A 24,578-nucleotide genomic window follows, 5' to 3' on the forward strand; every position below is an offset into this window, starting at 1 on the left:
TAAGTCTGCTGGACTGAATCTCACTCTCCCTTTGTCGTAAGACTACCTCTATTGCACCTTTGGGTAGAAGAGATTCTACCTCTTGTTTTAGCAGAACAATGTGTTCCTGAGAAAGCCTGTGTGAGCGAGGGGGAATATTCTGCGGAGTGGAGAGGAGTTCTAGTCACTAACCATTGTGGATAATTGACAGTACCCATTGATCCAATGTCATTTTTTGCCATTGATGGTAGAAATGTTGCAGACTTCCTCCCACAGGAGATGTGTGCTGTGTGGGGATACAGAGAAAGGCAGTGCTTTGATGAGGTGGAGCACCTCTTGTGGCAGTGGATTTGCCCTACTTCTAAAGCTATGTCCGCTATAGGATCCTCTGAAAGATCCCTTAGAATAATACTGTTGTCCCTGTTTTTGCTGGGACATAGAGGCCTCTGATGCTTGGGGTTTAAAATCCCCTCTGAATTGGGGGCTTTTAAAAAGTAACCCGAAAAGGTGCTGTGTAAAGGGCACCCATGGCCGTTGTATCTGAATCCTTAATTAATTTTTCAAATGTGGTATCCACTTCTGGTCCAAATAGCTGCTGTTTGTTAAACGGCGTATTAAGGACCACTTGATGTATCTCAGGCTTGAATCCAGAGGACCGCAACCAAGCATCCCTTCTGATCATAACGCTAGTATTTATTCCCCTAGCTGCGGTGTCAGCTGCGTCTAGGGCGGGTCTAATTTGATTGTTGGCAATAGCTCGTCCTTCTGTCACTACCTGCTGTGCCTTTTTTGATGGTCAGTAGACATTAGGGGAAATCCTGAATCTAATCCCAATGGGTTTTATCATAACTGGCCAAAAGGGCTTTGGAGTTGGCAATTCTCCACTGATTTGCAGCTTGAGTTGCCACTTTTGCCTGCTGCATCAAATGTGTGGCTTTCCTTATCACGGGGAGCAGCTCTCCCTGTGGACTGAATATTTGCCCTTTTCCTAGCAGCACTAACCACAATGGAATACAGCGGCAATTGTTGTGTTCTAAAAATTGGATCTGATGGAGCAGCTTTATATTTTTTTGTCCACCCTTGGTGTTAGTACCCTAGCCTTTGCTGGTTTTTAAATAAATGTCACCAGCATGTTTTAGCATGCCTGGTAGCATTGGCAAATATTGGTACTGTTTAGGAGTAGAGACGAGGGTGTTGAATAGAAAATCATCCTCTATAGGTTAAGAGTGCAGCAGCACATTGTGATATGTGGCTGCTCTAGCAATCACCTGATTGTAGGCCGTGGTGTCTTCAGGTGGAGATGGCCTTGTGGGATTTGGATCACGGTCATTAGATGGAATAAGGTCTGGATCATACATATCCCATGGGTCTACATTATAAGGATTGTCACCAATATAATCCCCATGTGAAGAGGCAGGAGAATGTATAGAAAACTGTGTGGGTGAAGGTGGTGGTGGAGTACGAGGTGGTGGAGAAGCAGGAAGGCAAGGAGAATGCGGTGGAGAAGGCTGATGTGCTGTCTTTGGCTTCTCCTTGTGCTTAAATATTTTTGCAGGTGCAGGCCCAGCTTCCAGACTTTCTTGGAATGATAGTTTCCTCTTGGTTATAGGAGGAGGAGGAGAGGCAATTTTCCCTGTACCCTTCTGGATTTGTATTTTCCTCTGTCTGTGGTCCATCACTTCCAGAATGGGCCTAATTTCTGTTGATTCCTAAGCAGAGGAAACATTTTAACTTTCCACAAATATATGCTCTGAAAACTTGGTGACTGACTGCTTTAATCAGGCTGAAAATGTGGTTTCTGAAACAGATGGAGGTTTTTTCAGCTCCGAAGAGGCTTGAGACTCGATCCTGAAACAGGTGTGGCAGTTTGTTCGGTCTAACACATTTTGGCCTTCTTCGACACCGAACCCAAGGGCCGGTCGTTGAGATGTAATTTTTGGGTCCAACCGTGGCCGTCAAGCAATGGTGGACCCAAGACCATCTGTGCTGACTTTTGAAAATGTTTTTGGTGGTGGAAGGGGCTGGCGTACTCACGTGCTGCACCACAGGAATAACTTGGCTGTCCCCATCTGAGTCACGGTCGGAACTGAGAGTCTGCAATGTAAACTGCAGTCTGTGCCTGTTCCTCACCGAAAACGTCTGGCGTTTGTTCGGTCAACTTCGATCCTGCAGTCTTCTTGAAGGTGAAGGATCGGCATGCCTCGCAGGTTTCTTCTTTATGATCTGCAGAGAGGAAGAGGTTACACACCGAGTTTTGTCAGTGTAGGGGAACTTGGCTTGGAACTGAGGGTAGAATCGAAATGGAGTTCGATCCATAAGCCTGTGACGCAGTAGGCCCCAGAAGGTTGCAGGCGCACGAAAGGGCATTTAATCGATCCAGACGCTACAATCTGATCAACTGTAGTAAGGAAAACGTGATGGAAAAATGATACAGACGTTTAAAGGAAAGATAGAGAAGTTCAGATAGTAGCAAACTGAGATCCACCGGAGCGAGAGGAAACACATCCGAACCCGAAGGCAGAAAGAAAACAATCTAACAAAGGACTCTATGCACATGCACACCATCACCGAGAGGAGGAGTCACTCGATCTCGTGACTCAACTTCTAACACTCCGAGCCCAACACTAGATGGCGATCTTATGAAAAGCATGTGTGTATGCAGCTACACATGCCATCAAATATATATATATATATTTTTTTTCAAATCTATATCTATATTGAGCTTTACCTGTAATTATTCAAATGCCACTATTAACCAACACTTCCTGATACATGTCATCAGGTATTGAATTACCCCTACCACCTCTTGAATAATTTCTAAAAACACTAAAACCATAATTTATCTTAACCTATTGAAAACAAACAAAGATGCAAGTACAGATGAAGGAGATACGCTGAGCTGTTAAATGTCCTCCCACAATCACGCTCCTCACATTCGTGAAATAAATACTAACTTTATTACAGTCTTGTTTTAAGTATCTGAAAACAGTAGGGTCATTGAAAGGATTTCTAGAAAGCAGTCTTCAATTATGAAAGTGAACAGGGAAACAAGCACACTACTTCGGCACATACTTCTATGGATTAAGAAGAGCCTCTTTGGCCTGGGTAGATTGAAGAGGGAGACTCTTACCTGAGCATAGGCTATAGGGCACCTCTGAATTCACATTAACCCAAAGTAAGATGCTTTGACGACGTTCTTTGCAGATCCTGTGACACAATACTCTTTCAACCCATAACTTAATGTGGTGGTGAGTTAAAAACTCATTCAAGAAAGTCCTTTCCATAATTCAGTCAGATCATCATGTTTAACTAGTAAGGAGGACTCAAGCGCTCCCACAATTGAATCAGCTGCAAATCAATGTATGAGGCCTCTAAAGAAGCAAATCTCAACCCAGAAAATACAAAACCGAGAAGAAAAACAGATTTTATCTTTGGAGCCCTAATCAAGCAATGTTTACAAAACAAATACCAACTGACATTCAGGTGAGTGAAGAAATGAATTCAAAATGTGTGTAACATTATGGGGGGATTACAGAGCTATATAGCTTGTAAGCTGCTGGACCATCACATGAAGCTATGGATCAAATACATAGCCTGTTCCAGCTAAACTCGATCTCTAGGCACCAAATGTACGGTGCCAAGTACTGTTTTCTGTTGCTATGCACAAGTGAATAACTGCAGAGAAAGATTGGATTACTTTGCCCTGTGCCAAACTTCTGTCTCAAGTGTTACCAGCAACTACATCATCAATGAATGGGCCTCTCGGCTAGAGATAACACTTCCCTCTGGATGCATCAACAACAAGATTCATACATTTGCTGACATATCACTTTTGACCCCTCATAATAAAGTTCCGACCTGAACTGAGAGAACCTTGGTTTAGATGCTCTTTGCAGACAGACCAATCAGAATCTGCAAAGATCTGACTTTCAATCATCATTTGAACTTAAAGCCTTAAGGGAAACAACACAAGCAAATAGTGTACAATTCAAGCAACACTGCAATCCAAGAGCAAAACTAGACATTATCAGTCTAAAAAACAACTTTTTATGTGTATACCAAATAACCTATCACTGATAATCAAGTCACCATTATCCCCATTTTTGTGACAAGATTAAATGATTTCTTACAATATTTCTTAGATGGAATCTGCTCCATCAGAAAAAGTTTTTGTCAGCTGCATCTGGGGAAAGAGCATGGCAACAGACATCAACTACCACATATTGTCCAGCTAACGATCAGGTTTTCAAGTAGTATTCAGCACAAAATATGTAACTTTAAAATTTCTGGATATTCGTTGCATTATGAATTCTGGCGATATTTGCTTACAGATCTTACTTTATCTTTCATCAATCACTAAAACGTTTGCTCATATCAGGATGCTGCACTGGCTAGACCAGAGAATGAGCCTCAGAAAACGTTTGAACTTCTGCTCACATTCCCTGCCAGAGAGAGCCAAGTGGTAAAAATCAGACCGAACCCCTCAAGAGCTCAACAAATTTAACAGGATTTCCCCAAGGCTCCTTACTTTCCGTGACCTTGTCTAAGGTTTAACTTGAAACAGGGAGAATATAGCTTGCTGAGTCGAGGGTCAATATTGATCAATATGCGGGCAACACACAAACCAAAGGATGCCATTTGGAGGTCAGTGGGGCCGGGCCACAGACAAAAGGCCTCACGCTCCACAGAACTGAAGCCATTAAACAATTTTGTGATATAGCCACAAACCGGAGGAACCCAACCCAGAGTGAAGAGAACCTACCTACCTTTGTTTCAACAAATTATCGAACAGACATTTTCTACCTGCAACTAAACTAGCCCAATACCTAAAGATGTTCCAATAATGAGAAACTAAATTACTACTCATCGACAGTAAATGATATGCAGCTCGCTATGAGTGACGCACAAACTATGCTTTTTCCTCCACCCTGTCACCTCGTGGTCTTACTTATACATATTTTAATCTCAGTTCTTCTATTTTCAATTAAAGAGCACAAATACCACCACTTAGTGAAATCTGAGTAATAAAAAAATATTAAATAAAAATGCTTTTAAAACAGCAAAAATAAGTAAATCACTGAAGTCCGACAGAAGAAAAATATGAGAGCAGATAAATTACGTCAAGGATGTCAGGAAATTACATTTTTATAAAAAAAAGAATCAGCGACTTTTAAAATAGTATATCTTCACATGTACTAGTCCAGGGTTCTGCAAAGTCGGTCCTGGAGAGGTGGGTCCATGTCCGGTTTTTATCATATCCACATTTAGAAAAAAGATGTTTCAGAAATCTACATTCTCCTAAATGTGGATATGCTAAAATTCTGGCATGGACCCGGCTCTCCAGGGCCGACTTTGCAGAACACTGTAACTAGTCTTGGATGTACTAACCCAAGTAGGGCAAAAGTCAAACCCTCAGTTTGCTATAAATGAAGTCGGTTATTTTCCCTGGAGGGATTGATCTTGTGCATTCAGCCAAGTAATCAACCCTTGAGAAGTCAGTATACAATGGTTTTATAGGTACATGCACTATTTACTGCTGCATTAAACAACGCTGTTCATATTGAGCCAGAATCTGAAGAAATGAAATAAGCGGTTAAACAAATTCGTTTTTGGAAATCTAGATCGAAAACTTGCAGAAACAAAAAAAGGTTAGTTTGGTTCTGCTGGAAAATATAATGCACAGAGAAGAGACCCTAGTCTCTACCCTGAAGCTACTTCCCTAAGATGCTCTGCACAAGATGGGGTAGGGTACCCAACAGTTCAAATAAAGCAGATCAATGAAACTACTTTGATAGAACGGAGACTGTTTTTAATAAAACAAAAGTCTTCACACAGTAGGAATAATTATCCATAGTGGTCAATTTAATTACATCTAAAGGGTGAAAGCGGAGTAGGATTTAAATTTGACCCCCAAAACACAACAGGTCGTTACCTCACCGGGCCATCTTGCTGTGACGGAATGTGTAAGGAAATGCCTCCTTGGCATGGTTACCCCCTGACTTTTTGCCTTTGCTGATGCCAAGTTATGATGTGAAAGTGTGCGGAGGCCTGCTAACCAGGCCCCAGCACCAGTGTTCTTTCCCTAACCTGTACCTTTGTCTCCACAATTGGCACAGCCTGGCATCCAGGTAAGTCCCTTGTAACTGGCACCCCTGGTACCAAGGGCCCTGATGCCACGGAAGGTCTCTAGGGGCTGCAGCATGTCTTATGCCACCCTGGGGACCCCTCACTCAGCACAGACACACTGCTTGCCAGCTTCTGTGTGCTGGTGGGGAGAAAATGACAAAGTCGACATGGCACTCCCCTCAGGGTGCCATGCCAACCTCACACTGCCCATGGCATGGATAAGTCACCCCTCTAGCAGGCCTTACAGCCCTAAGGCAGGGTGCACTATACCACAGGTGAGGGCATAGGTGCATGAGCACTATGCCCCCTACATTGTCTAAGAAAAACCTTAGACATTGTAAGTGCAGGGTAGCCATAAGAGTATATGGTCTGGGAGTCTGTCATACACAAACTCCACAGCACCATAATGGCTACACTGAAAACTGGGAAGTTTGGTATCAAACTTCTCAGCGCAATAAATGCACACTGATGCCAGTGGACATTATTGTGAAATACACCCCAGAGGGCATCTTAGAGTTGCCTCCTGAAAACATACCCGACTTCCAGTGTGGGCTCACTAGTTTTGCCAGCCTGCCACACACCAGACATGTTGCTGGCCACATGGGGAGAGTGCCTCTGTCACTCTGTGGCTATTAACAAAGCCTGGACTGGGTGGAGGTGCTTCTCACCTCCCCCTGCAGGAGCTGCAACACCTGGCGGTGAGCCTTAAAGGCTCACCCTCTTTGTTACAGCACCACAGGGCATTCCAGCTCGTGGAGATGCCCGCCCCCCTCCGGGAACAGCCCCCCTTCTGGCGGCAAAGCCAGAAGAGATAATGAGAAAAACAAGGAGGAGTCACTGGCCAGTCAGGACAACCCCTAAGGTGTCCTGAGCTGAGGTGACTGACTTTTAGAAATCCTCCATCTTGCAGATGGAGGATTCCCCCAATAGGATTAGGGATGTGCCCCCCCCCCTCCCCTCAGGGAGGAGGCACAAAGAGGGTGTAGCCACCCTCAGGGCTAGTAGCCATTGGCTACTAACCCCCCAGACCTAAACACACCCCTAAATGGAGTATTTAGGGGCCCCCAGACCCTAGGAAAACAGATTCCTGCAACCTAAGACAAAGGACTGCTGACCTGAAGCCCTGCGGAGAAGACGGAGACACCAACTGCTTTGGCCCCAGCCCTACCGGCCTGTCTCCCCACTTCAAGAAAAAACTGCAACAGCGACGCGCTCCCCAGGGTCCAGCGACCTCTGAAGCCTCAGAGGATTACCCTGCATCTAAAAGGACCAAGAACTCCTGAGGAAACCGGCCCTGTTCCAACGAAACCAAATCTTGCAACAAAGAAACAACTTTAAAAGGGCTCCACGTTTCCGGCCGGAAGCGTGAGACTTTCCACTCTGCACCCGACGCCCCCAGCTCAACCTGCGGAGAAACAACACTACAGGGAGGACTCCCCAGCGACTAAGAGCCCGTGAGTAGCCAGAGTTGACCCCCCTGAGCCCCCACAGCGACGCCTGCAGAGGAAATCCAGAGGCTCCCCCTGACCGCAACTGCCTGCTTCAAAGAACCCGACGCCTGGTAAAGACACTACACCCACAGCCCCCAGGACCTAAAGGATCCGACTTCCAGTGCAGAAGCGACCCCCAGGTGGCCCTCTCCCTTGCCCAGGTGGTGGCTACCCCGAGGAGCCCGCCCCTTGCCTGCCTGCTTCGCTGAAGAGACCCCTGGATCTCCCATTGAAATATATTGCAAACCGACGCCTGTTTGCACTCTGCACCCGGCCGCCCCCAAGCCACTGAGGGTGCACTTTTTGTGCTGACTTGTGTCCCCTCCAGTGCCCGACAAATCCCCCCTGGTCTGCCCTTCGAAGACGCGGGTACTTACCTGCTGGCAGACTGGAACCGGGCCACCCCCTTCTCCATTGAAGCCTATGCGTTTAGGGCACCACTTTGACCTCTGCACCTGAACGGCCTTGAGCTGCTGGTGTGGTAACTTTGGGGTTGCCTTCAACCCCCAACGGTGGGCTACCTTGGACCCAACTTTGATCCCTGTAGGTGATTTACTTACCTGAAAAACTAGCCAATACTTACATCCCCCAGGAACTGTTGAAATTTGCACTGTTTCTAGTTTTAAAATAGCTTATTGCCATTTTTGCCAAAACTGTACATGCTATTTTACTGATTCAAAGTTCCTATGATACCTGAGTGAAGAACCTTTCATTTAAAGTATTGATTGCAAATCTTGAACCTGTGGTTCTTAAAATAAACATTTTGTGTTTAGTGTTAAGCATTTGTTGTACACACACATTTATTGCATGTGTGTGTACAACAAATGCTTAACACTACCCTCTGATAAGCCTACTGCTCGACCACACTACCACAAAATAGAGCATTAGAATTATCTCTTTTTGCCACTATCTTACCGCTAAGGGGAACGTAATATCTGGTAGAGAAATATTCTAGTTGCAGATTGGATCCGGAGATTTTTCTTTGAGCAATACCCTTCCGCGTCGGTAGGTGGTGTCGGTTGACTCCACAAGCGTCACAGGTGTCGTGGTCGCCGTGATGACGTCAGGAGTAGCACATAGACGCTGCCCTTGTGCAGTAACGTCAGTTTCTTTTAACGACTTTCCACACCAGAGCGCAGAGCCACCAAGAACACGGAGATTGGTGCGCCAGAGCTAAGGACCTGAAAGGGGGGAATCCCTGTCCCTAGAAATCAGTTTGCAAGCGGGGAGGATGGGTGGGAGGTAAGGAATATGCAACTAGAATATGTCTCTACCAGATATTTCATTACCGAAGGTAAGTAACTTGTACATCTGATAGAGACTTCTAGTTGCAGATTCCTTACCTTAGAATAGATACCCAAGCAATGGCATCCTCGGTGGTGGGCTGCGAACCAAGATCATACTAGAAAATCCTACAGGACCGAACAACCAAAGTAGCCGTCCCGACGGACCTGACTATCCAGGCAGTAATGCTTAGCAAACGTGTGCAGGGATGCCCACGTAGCTGCCTGACAGATAGCACACGGAGTTCCTGTCCTGGATAACGCAGTGGAAGCAGCAGTGGCCGTGGTAGAATGAGCCTGCAAGACGTCAGGAGGTTGTTTTTTTGCCAAAGCGTAGCACATTTTGATGCAAAGAAGCACCCACCTTCCCTTTCTTCACACCCACATTGCCAACAAAGAGTTGATCGTCCACCCGGAAGTCTTTAGTACGATTGAGATAGAAAGCCAACGCTCTTTTTGGGTCCAGACGGTGGTGTCTCTCCTCCTCATGGGAAGGATGTGGGGGTGTGTAGAAGGTAGGCAAAGTGATGGGCTGGCCTACATGAAACGGTGTAACCACCTTAGGAAGGAGGGAAGCCCTAGTGCGCAACACCACTTTGTCAGGGTGTGAGCAGAGGTGATGGCGATGAGAAAGACAGTTTTGAATGTGATGAGCCGTAAGGGACAATTATGCATTGGCTCAAAGAGGGTACACATTAAGTAAGTAAGTACAAGATTAAGATCCCACTGAGGCATGATGATGGGAGTGGGAGAAAATAAGTGGGTGAACCCTTCAAGAACCTACTCACAAGAAGAGATTTAAAGAGTGAGGGCTGCTCAGGAAGCCTAAGACCGTCGGAAATGGCAGACAGATACCCTTTAAGGGTGCCCAATGCAGACCCCTGCTGGGCTAAAGAAAGTATGAATAGAAGAACCGCTAAAGAGGGGCAGATAGGGGGTCAACATATTTGTTGGTGCACCATGCCACAAATTTATTCCAACAGGCATACACAGTTTTAGTCGATGGACGCCTGGCTGCCAAGATAACATTGCAGACTTCGGGTGGAAGGGCAAATGCCGTCAACTGTTGCCGCTCTATCTCCACGCATGAAGGCTGAGGTTGGACAGGTTCGGGTGAAGGACCGTCCCCTGCTGCTGCGACAGAAGATCCACCCGAAGAGGCAGTCCGAGTGGAGGATCGATGGACATGCTCAGTAGCTCGGGATACCACACTCTTTGAGCCCAGTCCGGAGCCACCAAGCCAACCTACTTCTGGCACAGGGACCCTTTCTATAGCTCCCTTGGCCAAAAGAGCTGCGACTTCCTGGGGGATAAGCACCAAATGATCATCCGAAAGGTGATGGAAGGATGGTGGCATTTGTGGTGGTGCAGATTCAAAAGGGAGGGGGAGTAGCCCTTCCGAATTATTTGCAAAACCCACCCGTCCGTGGATATATGTTCCCAGTGGGGCAGGTGATGGCGGATTCTGCCACCAACTGGGCGGGAATGAGGGGACGGACTAGGAAGGTTTGGAGGCTGCTGCGGGGCAGAGGTGTACTGGACAGACCTCTGGTTCCCTGTCCCACAGCCACGTGGGATTCCGCGCCCTCGGCCATGCATAGGTTGTCCAGCGTGAATGGCCCGCTGGCTGGGTTGAGGACGCGACAGGGCGCCCCTTCCGTGGCCACGAAAGGGACGAAAAGCAGACTGTGGGGGGCGAGTGGTGGAACAAAAGGCCAAGGGACCGAGCCGTAGCCCTGGAATCCTTGAACCTCTCAAAGGCAGAGTCCGCTTTGTCTCCAAAGAGACTGGTGCCATCAAAGGGCATGTCCATGAGTGACTGTTGGACATACCCCAAGAAGCCAGAAGTACGTAACCAGGCATGGCGCCGTAAGGCCACTGCGTTGCAACCGATCTGCCCAGAGAGTCTGTCGTATCCAGCCCACAACAGATCGTGAACTTTGCTGAGTCTCTCCCATCTTGGACTTCTTGGGAGATGATAGCACGGGCCTCCTCCGGTATCTGCGGCAGGACTTGCGCAACCGTATCCACAGTGAGTGGGAATAACGGCCCAAAAGGCATGCAGTGTTCACAGAGCGCAGCGCGAGGCTAGAGGAAGAAAACAATTTCTTACCAAATTGTTTCAGCCTTTTGGATTTCCTATCAGGGGGTGCGGAAGGGAATGTGCCAGAAGAAGAGGATGCCTGGATGACAAGACTCTCAGGCGTAGGATGTTGGGAAAGGAACTTTGAGTCGTTCGGCGCAAGCCGATGGCTGCGAGCGATAGTCCTGTTCACAGGAGCCCCTGTGTTGGGTTTGGACCATGTACCCAAAAGGACATCAGTTAGGGCCTCATTAAATGGGAGAAAGGGTTCAGACGCCGCTCCGACTCATCGGGAATGTGAATCGGATCGACGTCCATAGTGGGCACTACCGACGTCTGGAGCGTCGGTAAACGACCTGGCACCGGGGAGGTTTTGATTGTGCAACCGGCGTCGGTGCAGATCCACGCACGGATCCGGAGGCGACCTTGGTGGCTGGGGCCGAAGCCACCAGCACGGAACCCGAAGGCCCCTCAGCCAAGCTCCTTGGACCCGAAGGTGGCGAATCGGGGTCAGCACGCCCAAAGATGAGGGGCATGGCCTCGTAGAACTCTGAGCTAGGCAGGGGTCGCTCTGGCTCCGGGAAACTCAGGGAAGCGCAGAGTCGACCTAGACGTAGGCTCCGAGGATGGAGGCCAAGTGCTTGGACGCACATCCCGTGTCGCGGTGAAGTCGGCGAGCGACGGGACTTCTTCGACGACGACCTATTCTTACCTTGACCCGAAGACTTCGAAGAAGACGAGTGGTGATAGCTCCGTGACCGATCGAGACCTTCCTCTCAAGCGAGATTGGGATCTACGCGGAGTCGAGTGCCGGGCCACCATCAGCTTTAGGTACCGTTCCCTCAAAGCCTTCAGATGCATTGCCCGACACATGGAGCACAGCTCCGGGTCATGGTCGCGTTCGAGGCACCACAGGCAAACACGATGAGGGTCCATCACAGACATCATGCGGTGGCACGACGCACCAAGTGTCGCACCAAAAAGGTTTGACAAAACGGTCGAATTCGGCCAAAAAAATAGCTGAGGATAGCTCTCTCTCGGATCAGTGTGTGGCGCGGAAAGAAAAGAACTGACGTCACTGCATGAAGGCGGCGTCTATGTACCACTCCCAACGTCATCACGGCGACCATGATGCCTACAACGCCTGCGGAGTCGACCAACACCACCTACCGACGCGCAAGGGTATTGATCGAAGAAAAATCTCCGGATCCAATCTGACGCCTGGGGGAAAATTCTAAGGTAAGGAATCTGCAACTAGAATATGTCTCTACTAAATATTTAGTTACTGAAGGTAAGTAACTTGTACATTTAGTCAAACATTTTGCCCACAAGCCACCGTAGTAACCCATATATTATTAGCACTATGCCACATACCTTAATAGAGAAAACATTTCAGGACACGTGCCAGAGTCTAGCCACACAACTGACCCCTTACCTAAAACACCCTGTGTTGAAGGATAGCAGGATGGTAATACTTTACAGGAACCCATTAAATTGGGAATCCTGCACAAGCATGGGTTCACTAATACAATAATTTCACTAGCGTTCCTTTTGCCTCCTGATCTAGGCCCAAAATTCACGGCCTATTTGAGATATAAGCATCATATAAAATGTAGATCGACAGGAGACAGAGCCCCATGTGCGTGGCAATGCTTCTTAGAAGGGTTCAGCAGCAAAATACTTCAAAACTTGATTGGCAACAGGCATTAATGTATTTTCTCATTTATCACATCAGAAATGAAAATTTGATTGATTCTCCACTCCAACGCTTGTACACATAGGACCTCACAGTAGGAATGCTCACATATTACAGGGGATTGGGCGCACTAGGAAAGACCGGAAGCACCGTCCTTTTTTTAGTTACCTGTATCCGAATCTTTTTGCTCTCCATTTGCTCCAACAGTGAAAGGTAATTTTCTCTTTGTTGCTTTTTCCTTCACCTCTTTGCCAGCATCATTTCGGTCCAACTTGGGAGTTTTGCTAAGGGAAACTTTATCTTTATCCTGTGAAAAAAGAATAGAAGAAACACTTAAGACACACTCCTACTGATTAATAATCTGTGAAAACTAAAATATATGAAGGCAAAATTAAACAGAACATTAACATTTGGCAGTCATGCTCAAACAGGAGTCTGTTACAGATTGAGAAAGATGCTGTACTAAGTCATCGCAGATAATCAAGCAAGGGAGCTTTACAAATGTGCATTTTTTTCATCTCATTTTCATCCATGCTGACTCCCACCAACCTGGATATATTTCAAGCATCACCCTCATCTTTAAGAAGCAAAGGTGGAAGGAATTCTTTAAAAATAGGAAAATAGGCCAAGTTACAAATGACCTCCATGCTCCAAATTGGAATTTGTGCTTCAATCACAGAAGTGCCCCGCTGCCTTTGTGCTATATAAATTATATTATATATATATATATATATATATATATATATATATATATATATATATATATATAAAATGTCACTTACCCAGTTGTACATCTGTTTGTGGCATGAGACGCTGCAGATTCACATGCTGTGCATTATCCTGCCATCTAGTGTTGGGCTCGGAGTGTTACAAGTTGTTTTTCTTCGAAGAAGTCTGAGTCACGAAACCGAGGGACTCCTCCCTTTCGGCTCCATTGCGCATGGGCGTCGACTCCATCTTAGATTGTTTTCCCCACAGAGGGTGAGGTAAGAGTTGAGTATACTAGAGGTGCCCATGCAATGGAGTAGTTATGTATGTACCTAATGTCTATTAAAATAATATTTATTTACATATTTACAATTGTCATTCAACTAACAACGTCTACAGGCTACCGGGGAGGAGGGAGGGTGCATGTGAATCTGCAGCGTCTCATGCCACGAACAGATGTACACTGGGTAAGTAACATTTTCCGTTCGGTGGCATGTGTAGCTGCAGATACACATGCTGTGCATAGACTACCAAGCAGTAATCTCCCCAAAAAGTGGTGGTTTAGCCTGGAGGAGTTGAAGTTGTCTGAAATGTTCTTAATACAGCCTGTCCTACTGTGGCTTGTTGCGTTGCTAACACATCTACACAGTAATGCTTCGTAAATGTATGAGGCGTAGACAAAGTGGCTGCCTTACAAATTTCTGTCATAGGTATATTTCCAAGAAAAGCCATTGTGGCGCCTTTCTTTCTAGTGGAATGTGCTCTTGGTGTAATAGGTAATTCTCTTTTTGCTTTAATATAGCAAGTTTGAATACATTTAACTATCCATTTGGCAATGCCTTGTTTGGATATAGGATTACCTACATGAGGTTTTTGGAAAGCTACAAATAATTGTTTTGTTTTACAAAATTGTTTCGTTCTGTCAATGTAATACATTAGTGCTCTTTTTATGTCTAATGTATGCAAGGCTCTTTCGGCTACTGAGTCTGGTTACGGAAAGAAGAGTGGGAGTTCCACAGTTTGGTTTAGGTGGAATGGTGATATGACCTTTGGTAAGAATCTTGGATTGGTACGGAGAACCACTTTATGTTTATGTATTTGTATAAAGGGTTCTGGAATAGTAAATGCTTGTATTTCACTTACTCTTCTAAGTGATGTGATAGCTATTAGAAAGGCTACTTTCCAAGTCAAATATTGCATTTCACAAGAATGCATGGGTTCGAATGGTGGGCCCATGAGTCGTGTTAATACAATATTAAGGTTCCATGAAGGTACTGGTGGTGTCCTTGGGGGTATGATTCTTTTTAGTCCCTCCATAAATGCTTTAATGACTGGGATTCTAAAAAGTGATGTTGTATGTGTAATCTGCAGATAGGCAGATATTGCAGTAAGATGGATTTTAATGGAAGAGAATGCTAGATTAGACTTTTGTAAGTGTAATAAGTAGCTTACAATGTCCTTTGTGGAGGCATGTAGTGGTTGAATTTGATTAGTGTGGCAGTAGCAAACAAATCTTTTCCATTTGTTTGCGTAACAATGTCTTGTTGTAGGTTTTCTCGCTTGTTTAATGACCTCCATACACTCTTGTGTAAGATTTAAATGTCCGAATTCTAAGACTTCAGGAGCCAGATTGCTAGATTGAGCGATGCTGGATTCGGGTGTCTGATCTGTTGTTTGTGTTGTGTTAACAGATCTGGTATGTTTGGTAATTTGATGTGGGGTACTACTGATAAGTCCAACAGTGTTGTGTACCACGGTTGGTGAGCCCAGGTTGGTGCTATGATTATTAGTTTGAGTTTGTTTTGACTTAGTTTGTTGATCAGATAAGGAATGAGTGGGAGAAGGGGAAAAGCGTAAGCAAATATCCCTGACCAACTGATCCATAGTGCATTGCCCTTGGATTGAGGGTGTGGGTACCTGGAAGCAAAGGTTTGGCATTTTGCGTTTTCTTTTGTTGCGAATAGGTCTATGGTTGGTGTTCTCCAGCTTAGGAAGTGATCCTGTACGATCTGGGGATTCATTCCCCATTCGTGAGTTTGCTGGTGATCTCGGCTGAGATTGTCGGCTAACTGATTCTGAATGCCTGGTATGTATTGTGCTATTGGACGAATGTGATTGTGAATTGCCCAATGCCAAATCTTTTGTGCTAAGAGACACAGTTGTGACGAGTGTGTGTCCCCCTTGTTTGTTGAGATAATACATTGTTGTCATGTTGTCGGTTTTGACAAGGATGTGTTCGTGGGCTGCCAGTGGTTGAAATGCTTTTAATGCTAGAAAAACCGCAAGCAGTTCCAAATGATTTATGTGAAGTTGTTTTTGTTGATTTTCCCATTGACCCTGTATGCTGTGCTTGTTGAGGTGTGCTTCCCACCCCATCATGGAAGCATCTGTTGTGATAACAGCTTGAGGCACTGGGTCTTGGAACGGCCGCCCTTTGTTTAAATTTATAGGGTTCCACCATTGAAGCGAGGAGTGTGTTTGGCGGTCTATCAACACTAGATCTTGAAGTTGACCCTGTGCTTGTGTCCATTGTTTTGATAGCACTGTTGTAAGGGCCGCATGGGTAATCTTGCATTTGGGACAATGGCTAAGCATGAGGACATGCCTAGAAGTTTCATTACAAACCTTACTGGGTAGTGTTGGTTTGATTGTATGCTTGATCTTACATTTTGGAATGATTGGACCCTTTGTGGACTTGGAGTGGCAATTGCCCTTTGTGTGTTGAGTGTTGCTCCCAAGTATTGTTGTATTTGGGATGGTTGCAGATGTGATTTCTGGTAAATGATAGAGAACCCCAGTTTGTGTAGAGTTTCTATGACGTATTGCGTGTGAAGAAGACACTGTTGTTGAGTGTTGGTTTTTATTAGCCAGTCGTCTAAATATGGGCATACGTGCATGTGCTGTCTCCTTATGTGAGCGGCTACTACTGCTAGGCATTTTGTGAATACCCTTGGGGCTGTTATTCCGAACGGTAGTACTTTAAATTGATAGTGTACGCCGTGCATTACAAACCGTAAGTATTTTCTGCGAGAAGGATGGATGGGTATGTGGAAATACGCATCCTTGAGATCCAATGTTGTCATGTAGTCCTCCTTTTTTACTAAGGGAACCACATCTTGAAGTGTTACCATGTTGAAGTGGTCTGATTTGATGAAGAGATTCAGTGTTCTGAGATCTAAGATAGGTCTTAACGTTTTGTCCTTTTTTGGAATCAGGAAATATAGTGAGTAGACGCCTGTTCCTTTCTGATGATTGGGTACGAGCTCTATTGCTTGTTTTTGTAGTAGTGCTTGGACCTCTATTTGTAATAGGTCTAAGTGTTGTTGTGACAGATTGTGCGTTTTTGGGGCACATCTGGTGAGAATTTTGTGAATTCTATGCAATAACCATGTTGGATAATTGATAGGACCCATGCATCTGTGGCAATATGTGTCCAGTTTTGATAATATGTAGTAAACCCCCCCCCCCCCCAAAACTGGTGACAAGTGTTGGGGTTTTGTGACATTGAAGTCACTGTTTGGTCTGGCTTGGTTGCTTGGAACTTCCCCTTCCTCTTGGGAATTGTCCTCTATAGGAACCACTAAACCCTCCCCTTTGGTATTGTGTCTGATAGGTGGGTCTGGTTTGAGAAGTGGAAGGCTCTGATGTTTGTTGCCGAAAACCTCCTCTGAATTGTGGTCTTCTAAAGGTGCCTCTGGCTTGTGGGGAATAGAGCGCGCCCATGGCTTTGGCCGTGTCCGTGTCTTTTTTCAATTTCTCAATTGCTGTGTCAACTTCCGGCCCAAACAACTGTTCTTGATTAAATGGCATGTTCAACACCGCTTGTTGAATCTCTGGCTTGAATCCAGAACTTCTCAACCATGCATGCCTGCGAATGGTTACAGCCGTGTTGACAGTTCGTGCTGCTGTGTCTGCCGAGTCTAGTGCGGACCTTATCTGGTTGTTAGATATGGCCTGTCCTTCTTCCACTACCTGTTGGGCACGTTTCTGGTGTTCTTTGGGCAAGTGCTGAATGATGTGTTACATCTCGTCAGTGTGCCCTGTCGTAGCGAGCAAGTAGGGCTTGCGAATTTGCAATTCGCCATTGATTGGCTCCTTGTGCTGCCACTCGCTTGCCCGCTGCGTCAAACTTTCTGCTTTCCTTGTCAGACGGTGGAGCGTCTCCTGACGATTGGGAGTTTGCTCTCTTTCTTGCCGCCCCTACAACCACTGAGTCCGGTGTAAGTTGTGTTATGAACACAGGATCTGTTGGGGGAGGTTTGTATTTCTTCTCAACTCTAGGCGTGATAGCCCTTCCCTTTCCAGGCTCCTGGAAGACCTGTTTTGTGTGCTTGAGCATGCCCGGGAGCATTGGCAGACTCTGATAGGAAGCGTGGGTGGATGCCAAAGTGTTAAACAGGAAATCATCCTCCACTGGCTGTGTGTGCATTGCTACGTTGTGGAACGTAGCTGCCCTGGATAGTACCTGCGTATATGCAGTACTGTCTTCTGGTGGTGACGGCTTTGATGGATAACAGTCCGGACTGTTATCCGATACTGGTGCATCATACAAGTCCCATGCATCAGCATCATCCTGTGTCATCCCAGTATGTGTGGGTGACTGCATAATAGGTGTTCCCACTGGTGACAGTTGATCTGAGTGCGGTGGGGATGGTTGTGGTGATAACCTTGGTGGTGGGGATTTGTCTCTAACCACCTTTGACTTAGGTTGCATTTCTGGCCTTTTTCAGTGCCGATGTTTGGTCACTTTCCTTTCGGTGAGTTAAGCCATGGCCTGCTGGCTGTGGTGTCCAAGGCCTTAAAAGTCTTTGTGTGAGTTTTGGACGGGGCAGGTTTACTCACTGTTCGCTGCACCGTTGAGTGTCGTTCCGGATTCATCCGAGTCCGTCCCCTGGATGGAAATGCTTTCCTCCTCTCCGACGTCGAGTTGTTCTTTCGGTGTCGACGCCATCTGTAGTCTTCTTGTGCGTCGATCTCTCAAGGTCTTTTTCGATTGAAACGCTCGGCAAGCCTCGCAAGTATCCTCCCTGTGTTCAGGTGATAAACACAGATTACAGACCCGGTGCTGGTCTATAAAAGGATACTTCGATTGACACTTAGGACAGAAGTGGAAGGGGGTCTGGTCCATTAGTCTGGGACGACGGGTGTGGTCGGGCCAACCAGGCCTCGGTGAAAAGCGGAAGCCCCGAAGGGACGCCGGAGCGCTCTTGATGTCGGTGCTGATATGCTAACACTAACCCGGTACCGAACGATAACAATACCGTCGAATTTTCGATAATTTAGCTAACTTTCCCTAATCAAAATACGGAGCGAAGATGAACACGTCCGAACCCGATGGCGGAAAGAAAACAATCTAAGATGGAGTCGACGCCCATGCACAATGGAGCCGAAAGTGAGGAGTCACTCGGTCTCGTGACTCGAAAAGTCTTCTTCGAAGAAAAACAACTTGTAACACTCCAAGGCCCACACTAGATGGCAGGATAATGCACAGCATGTGAATCTGCAGCTACACATGCAACAAAACACACATATATATATATATATATATATATATACATACATATATATATATATACATATATATATATATGAGTGAAGCTTTGTGGAGGCATCAAATGTTGAAATACAGTCTACTCATTGCATTGTGTTTTTTTGAGTGAAATAGTGTTGCATCTTGATGTGTGGAGAATATAATCCAGTCTGACTGCATACGGTGCAGGACAGTCCTGCACGATATCAAGTTTAAACTAATTAGCCAGGTCCCCTGCAGAAGTTATCAAAGAAAAGCATTTTGAAAACTGTTTTGGGGATAGCTCGCTCACTTACTACTACTTTTAGTACTAGTCAAAAGGCCCCAAATGTCTTCACCATACAAAGGGATGTTCCTTACTCCGCAAATAGAACTTCAAATATGTGAAAAGATGCATTCCGGTGTCTCCTGACAAAGAATATAATTGCATTAGCTGTTGCTACTGCTTTTAAGAGTTGTTTGAATGTCTGCAACTTGGACACTCCGATAAGGATACACCTCGACTTCTTCCAAGCAGTTATCTTTCAGTTAAACCTTGTTTCACTATATTGATAGTGATGGCCAAGCAGCAGACTGGAAGATCTTTTTCTACAGGACACTGCCCTAACTTCAGCTGTGCTTGCAGTGCTTTCCGGACAAGGAGCACAGACTTATCTGTGAACTGAAGAAGACATAAATGGTAACATCTCTAGCAGTGACCCCAACGTCTGTAAAAAAATCATTGGTCTACACGTAGGATAAGATGGAAGCTTAACAGCAACCCCCTTCAACTGCTCACTTTTTGTTAGGAATTCTGAGGGAGATTCAAGACCCAAACTCTCAGTAATGACCAATGCGCTGGAAATGAGATACTTGGTCCCCAACTTGGCCCTCTGCACATTATCAAAACAACAAGTCCACCAGGTGTGATAACAGCCCCATACTGGGAGGCAGTAAGTTGAGAGAATTTTCTTTTGCTGATAACCTGCACAATGAGCAGGAGGGGGCAAAAGTGTATGTTAAGAGCCTGTGAAAATTGATGCACTGTCCTAGGATTTTTTTTTATTTTTTATTTTTGGCTGTAAGTAAGAAATCCATCTTCAGAGACCTTAATAAGGTAGGGTTTCTTATCAAATAGGCCGGTTTTCATTCATAGAAGTCTCAAACTTCTACTGTGTCTGCAATGTTATTGTGGTCACCCGGAACATGGTGGGATTTAGTAACTAAGGCTTTTTTTGTGATGGCCCACCGACAACTTTATTGCCTGGAGAACCTAGGTTTGGCTAGAACCTAGATGTAGTGTTATCCATTAAAATTTGATCCAATTTGGCCTGTACGTGGGATTGAAATGCCTTGACTACCATCTGTAATTTGTGATTTATATCTTATGGGACACAGTCAACTTTGCCCATGTGCACCACCCTGCATCAGATAACTTTTCTGATGGTCACAGTAAGGAGAAAATCCACCAAAGTCCCCAATATTAACAAAAGGGTCTATAATGTTTGGAACACAAATCAATGCTGCCTTCCAGTCTTCCAAAGCTTTCAATTGCTCACTTTTGAGCATTCCTAGACATGGACGGGCTGCGACAAACAAATATAGGCCAAGGCACCAAAATAAAAGTGACTTCTATTAGTAAACCACAAAGCTAAAAAGTGGACCCTTCTTAACTTTTAAATATACACTGTATTGGTATTTTGCAAGATATGGGAGACCGCATGCATTAGTGATTGCTGCAGGCAAAAATTGTTGTAATAGTAGGGACATCAACAGTAGAAACCAGGGCACCGGGACATGAACCAGGTTAAAAAACTGCTTTAAAAAAATCGGCCCACACAGTGACCTGTCAGACCAGCCCTTCAGGCACTGCCAAGATTACCCCCTGTAGGAAAGTCTGACCTCAGTTCTAGGGTGGTCACATGCAAAGTCACAGAAAAGTGGCAAGAGAAAGCATAATTATGAAATGTCATTACTATTCACACTGTGCCATCTGGTAAAGAGGAATCACATTCTGAAAAACAAGGAGAGGTTCTGCCAATTAAGCTGTCATTGCTTTGATAGTGTTACTATCCACCCAAGAAACTTCCTCGGATAAGAGGTGTGAGAAAATAACGTATCACATTACAGAGCAGTCCAACTGCTGCAGAGATTGATAGGTGTGCTGCTATGACAAAGTGAATTCCCCTTCAGTAACCAATCAAGGCATGCGTATACATGTATGACCATGTTTAAGATGTGCTGCCATGACAAATAAGAATTTAAAAATAACACCTACCTGTAGCAGACTTCATGCAAACAACTAATTGTTTTCATAGCACACCACAAACTGTGCTTTGAGTGTTTCAGGATGTGGAAGCCATCAACAGTTCAATCATCACCTCATACTCCTATGTGTTGGGGTTGACGATGCCCAATGCAAGCAGAAGTTTAACTGCTCATGTACCTCCAGTCCACTACTGTAATTGTTGTATGCAGCTGGCTACTTCCCTCTCTCGGGCCCCTACAGAGTTGAGATAAGGCGCACTCAGTCCTCTGCTTTATAACTCTTTTTTTCAAAGTGACGCCATATGCAGTACTACCCATGTGTTACTTCAAAAAGAGCAGCCCTCTGCCCCCTCATCCAGCCTGCCCCTCTGATAACCCAACAAATTATTAACCCATCACTCCCTCCTGGTCTTGTCAGCCTGCCCCGGGCCATTTAAGTGTATGGAGTTTTCTGACAATCTTAGTGGAAATTTCGAATGACATAGGAGCCTCTTAGAAATACCGTTGTCTTTCTGTGCGCCTGCTAAATTCTGGCAGTGAAAGATTTTAAAATCGTTCAGTGGTGTAATTTTCAGCCTCAAAGGTCCTTCCATTTTGTGTCAATGCCAAAGAAACGTGCCACATGCGTAAAGATTTGAACCAAAATGTAAGAGCATTCCCCGTCATAGGAACGAGAGGTTGAATTTGAGGAGATGACTAGTACCAGAGCAAACAAACTTTCTGCTTCGAGACCAGGTGCCGAAATGGCAGAGGCTAGCTTCTCAGGTAGCCTATGGTGTTCTAATGGCCTTTTCAATGATGGGGTGGGACAAGGCGTCGCAAGTTTTTTTTAGAGCTAAAAACACCTTGGAACAATTTAGGTTAAACCCTAGAAAAAGAACGTGATTTTTGTCCTTCAAAACAGCAATTCAGGGGCAGACGCTGCTTCTGGCGCATAAGGTTTCAGTTTAACAGATGCAGGCTTAATCCTGCAGTATAGAGTCACAGAATTAAAGCAAAGATGTTTCGGGGACGCTTTGAGATGAGATCATGTATCTTTATGGTTAAAAGGCCTTGCTCAGAAACTGCAGTCATGCCGAGAGGCAGTGTTACTCCGTTCCAGTAGAACATACAAATTGTACAGTGTGTGTTAAACTACCAATGCGTAGAGACGCCAGTGTTTTCGAGCAAAAAATAAGTGGCCTCTGTAGAATAATACAGAAAGAAGGGAAGTGGACAGAAATAGTTAAGTTTTGGAGTGATTGTATGCGACCTAACCGTCAAGTTTCTAAATCTAAATCACCGGTTACTGAATATATTTCAGCCACAAGCTAGTCAATCCTTGTTTTATCCGGTCCAGTCAACACATTTGCGTCTAAATTAGATGTTGTGAAACTAACATTGCACCTAGGGGGTACATTTCGGGCCACCGTTGTCATGACTCAAGCTGACAGGTCTATATGGAGGAAGCTAAATAAAGTTACTCAAATGAACACGTTGCTTTACCGAGGAAGCCACTAGATGGCGCAATATATCTACCGTGTGAAACTTGCAGGTTTAAGCTGCAAAGAACACCAAATGAATTGGAGTTGAAAGTAAGTTTTAAAGCATTATAGTCAGCTGCAGCTGGCCATTACATTAGAAGATTAACCCCTTCACTGCTAAGCCTTTCCCCCTTCCTCTGCTAAGCCTTTTTTTGGTTTTTTGGGGTCGTTCACGCTTAAACCCCCATAACTTTTTGTCCACATAAGCTTTCCAAGCTAAATTTGCATACCCCAACAACCTGGGGATTCTACAGGTACGCAGGGTTTTGAATTCCCCTGGAGGGAACTGAGAAATTAGCCAAAATACAGCTACAATTTGAGTTTTAGGGGAAAAATGGGAAAAAGTGCTGCAGAAGAAAGCATCTCCCCCCCCCCCCCCCTCCCCCGGAAATAGCATCAACGAAGGATTTGCAGTGCTAAAATCACCATCTTCCCAGTTTTCAGGAACAGGGAGAATAATCAGAAAACCACATTTTTCAACACAGTTGTGGCATTTAGCTGGGACATAGCCCATTTTCCCTATTTTTGTGCTTTCAACCTCCTTCCAGTTAGTGGTGGATATGGGTGTGAAACCAAAGGTGGATCTCGGAAAGCTCTACATAGCTGGGACAAGTCCAATGTATGTGGCTCAACCAGAGCAAATGTTACAAGCAGAAAGCAACAAACTTGGATCCCAGTTTGCTACAACAGAATGCTACTGGTGAAGAAAAGTATCAAGGGCAAAACAAGGGTACCGAGGTTGTTGGGATTTGGGTGAGACCTAACTAAATGATTTGGCTGCCAAATGCTTTGGTGTATAATTTGGTCCTTACTATTCATGGTGCTGCACGTTTTGGGATACGATGTCACATGTAGATATTTTTCACAATTTTGGTACAAGAACATTCGAGAGAATGCAGAGGCCAACTGTAAGAACTGTATCACATGTGGATTGTTTAACAGTGGCAGAGGAACACCCTCAACATTAGGATACTTTCTAACTCCCAAGGTGACTTTGGAACATTTCCAAATGGACTTTGTGGAATTCCTGCCCACACACAAATTTTGGTATGCACTGGTAGTGGTCTCTATGTTCTCTGGTTCGACTGAGGCCTATGCTACAAAGAAGAACGATGCACAGACAGTGGCTAATTGTTTGCTGAAGGAACTAATCCCAAGATTCGGGGTCATAAGCAGGATTTCATCGGATAAAGGTCCACATTCTGTGAATAAAGCTGTGGAGTGAGTATGTAAGGACCGGGAGATAAAGCAAAAGTTCCACTGTGTGTACCATTCGCAGGAGCGGTGGAGAAGAGGAATGGCATTCTTAAAGCAAAGACTGCAAACATATGTGCAGAGACTAAACTTACTTGGGTAGATGCAACGCTCATAGCACTTCTAAGTATGTGCAGTACTGTGAATGCCACCACTAAATTAAGCCCTCAGGAGAGCTCAACTGGCAGGTTGATGGGGATAAAGGGACTCCACAAGGAAATGCTATTGTGCACATTGTTGATACAATGCTAAGAGACTAGTGCCCAGTCTAAAAGACAATCCTTTGTACAATCAGGTGAAAGAAACTGCCTGCATCTTCCACAAAAGGACACTGTCTCAATCCAGAGACTGGGTGTTCACTCAGAACTTGTAGCACAACAGCTGTCTTAAGCAGCGATGAAGGACCCCACCCAGGTCCTGCTGGTGCCAGCTGTGAGAGGACAAAAAACTAGATACATGCCAACCAGGTCAAGACAGTGCCTGCACCACTGTGCCAAGAAAACACAAAGCGTGTGTCAGAGCTACCTCAAGTAGTGTTTACTGACATGCCCAGATACAACTTGCGTACAACAAGACCTATAGGGCAATCTTCTGAGTTCAATCAACAGTCTTGAAAAACTGGACTCAAGAGCCTCACATGCCGGTAGCATCTGGAGGCC

The 24,578-nt window shown here is 45.3% G+C and overlaps 1 protein-coding gene across 2 annotated transcripts in view; it reads right to left on the bottom strand.

The window, feature by feature from the left end:
- ANKRD11 (ankyrin repeat domain containing 11) overlaps positions 1-24,578 on the bottom strand; it is a 1,021,414-nt gene that overhangs the window by 408,131 nt on the left and 588,705 nt on the right. For both annotated transcript variants that reach the window (XM_069216659.1, XM_069216660.1), the window contains exon 5: positions 12,826-12,964. In XM_069216659.1, the coding sequence (XP_069072760.1) occupies positions 12,826-12,964 (139 nt within the window). The remainder of the gene's footprint in view (positions 1-12,825; positions 12,965-24,578) is intronic.

The sequence above is a fragment of the Pleurodeles waltl genome, chromosome 12 (assembly GCF_031143425.1).
Source record: "Pleurodeles waltl isolate 20211129_DDA chromosome 12, aPleWal1.hap1.20221129, whole genome shotgun sequence".
In the NCBI taxonomy this organism is placed as follows: Eukaryota; Metazoa; Chordata; class Amphibia; order Caudata; family Salamandridae; genus Pleurodeles; species Pleurodeles waltl.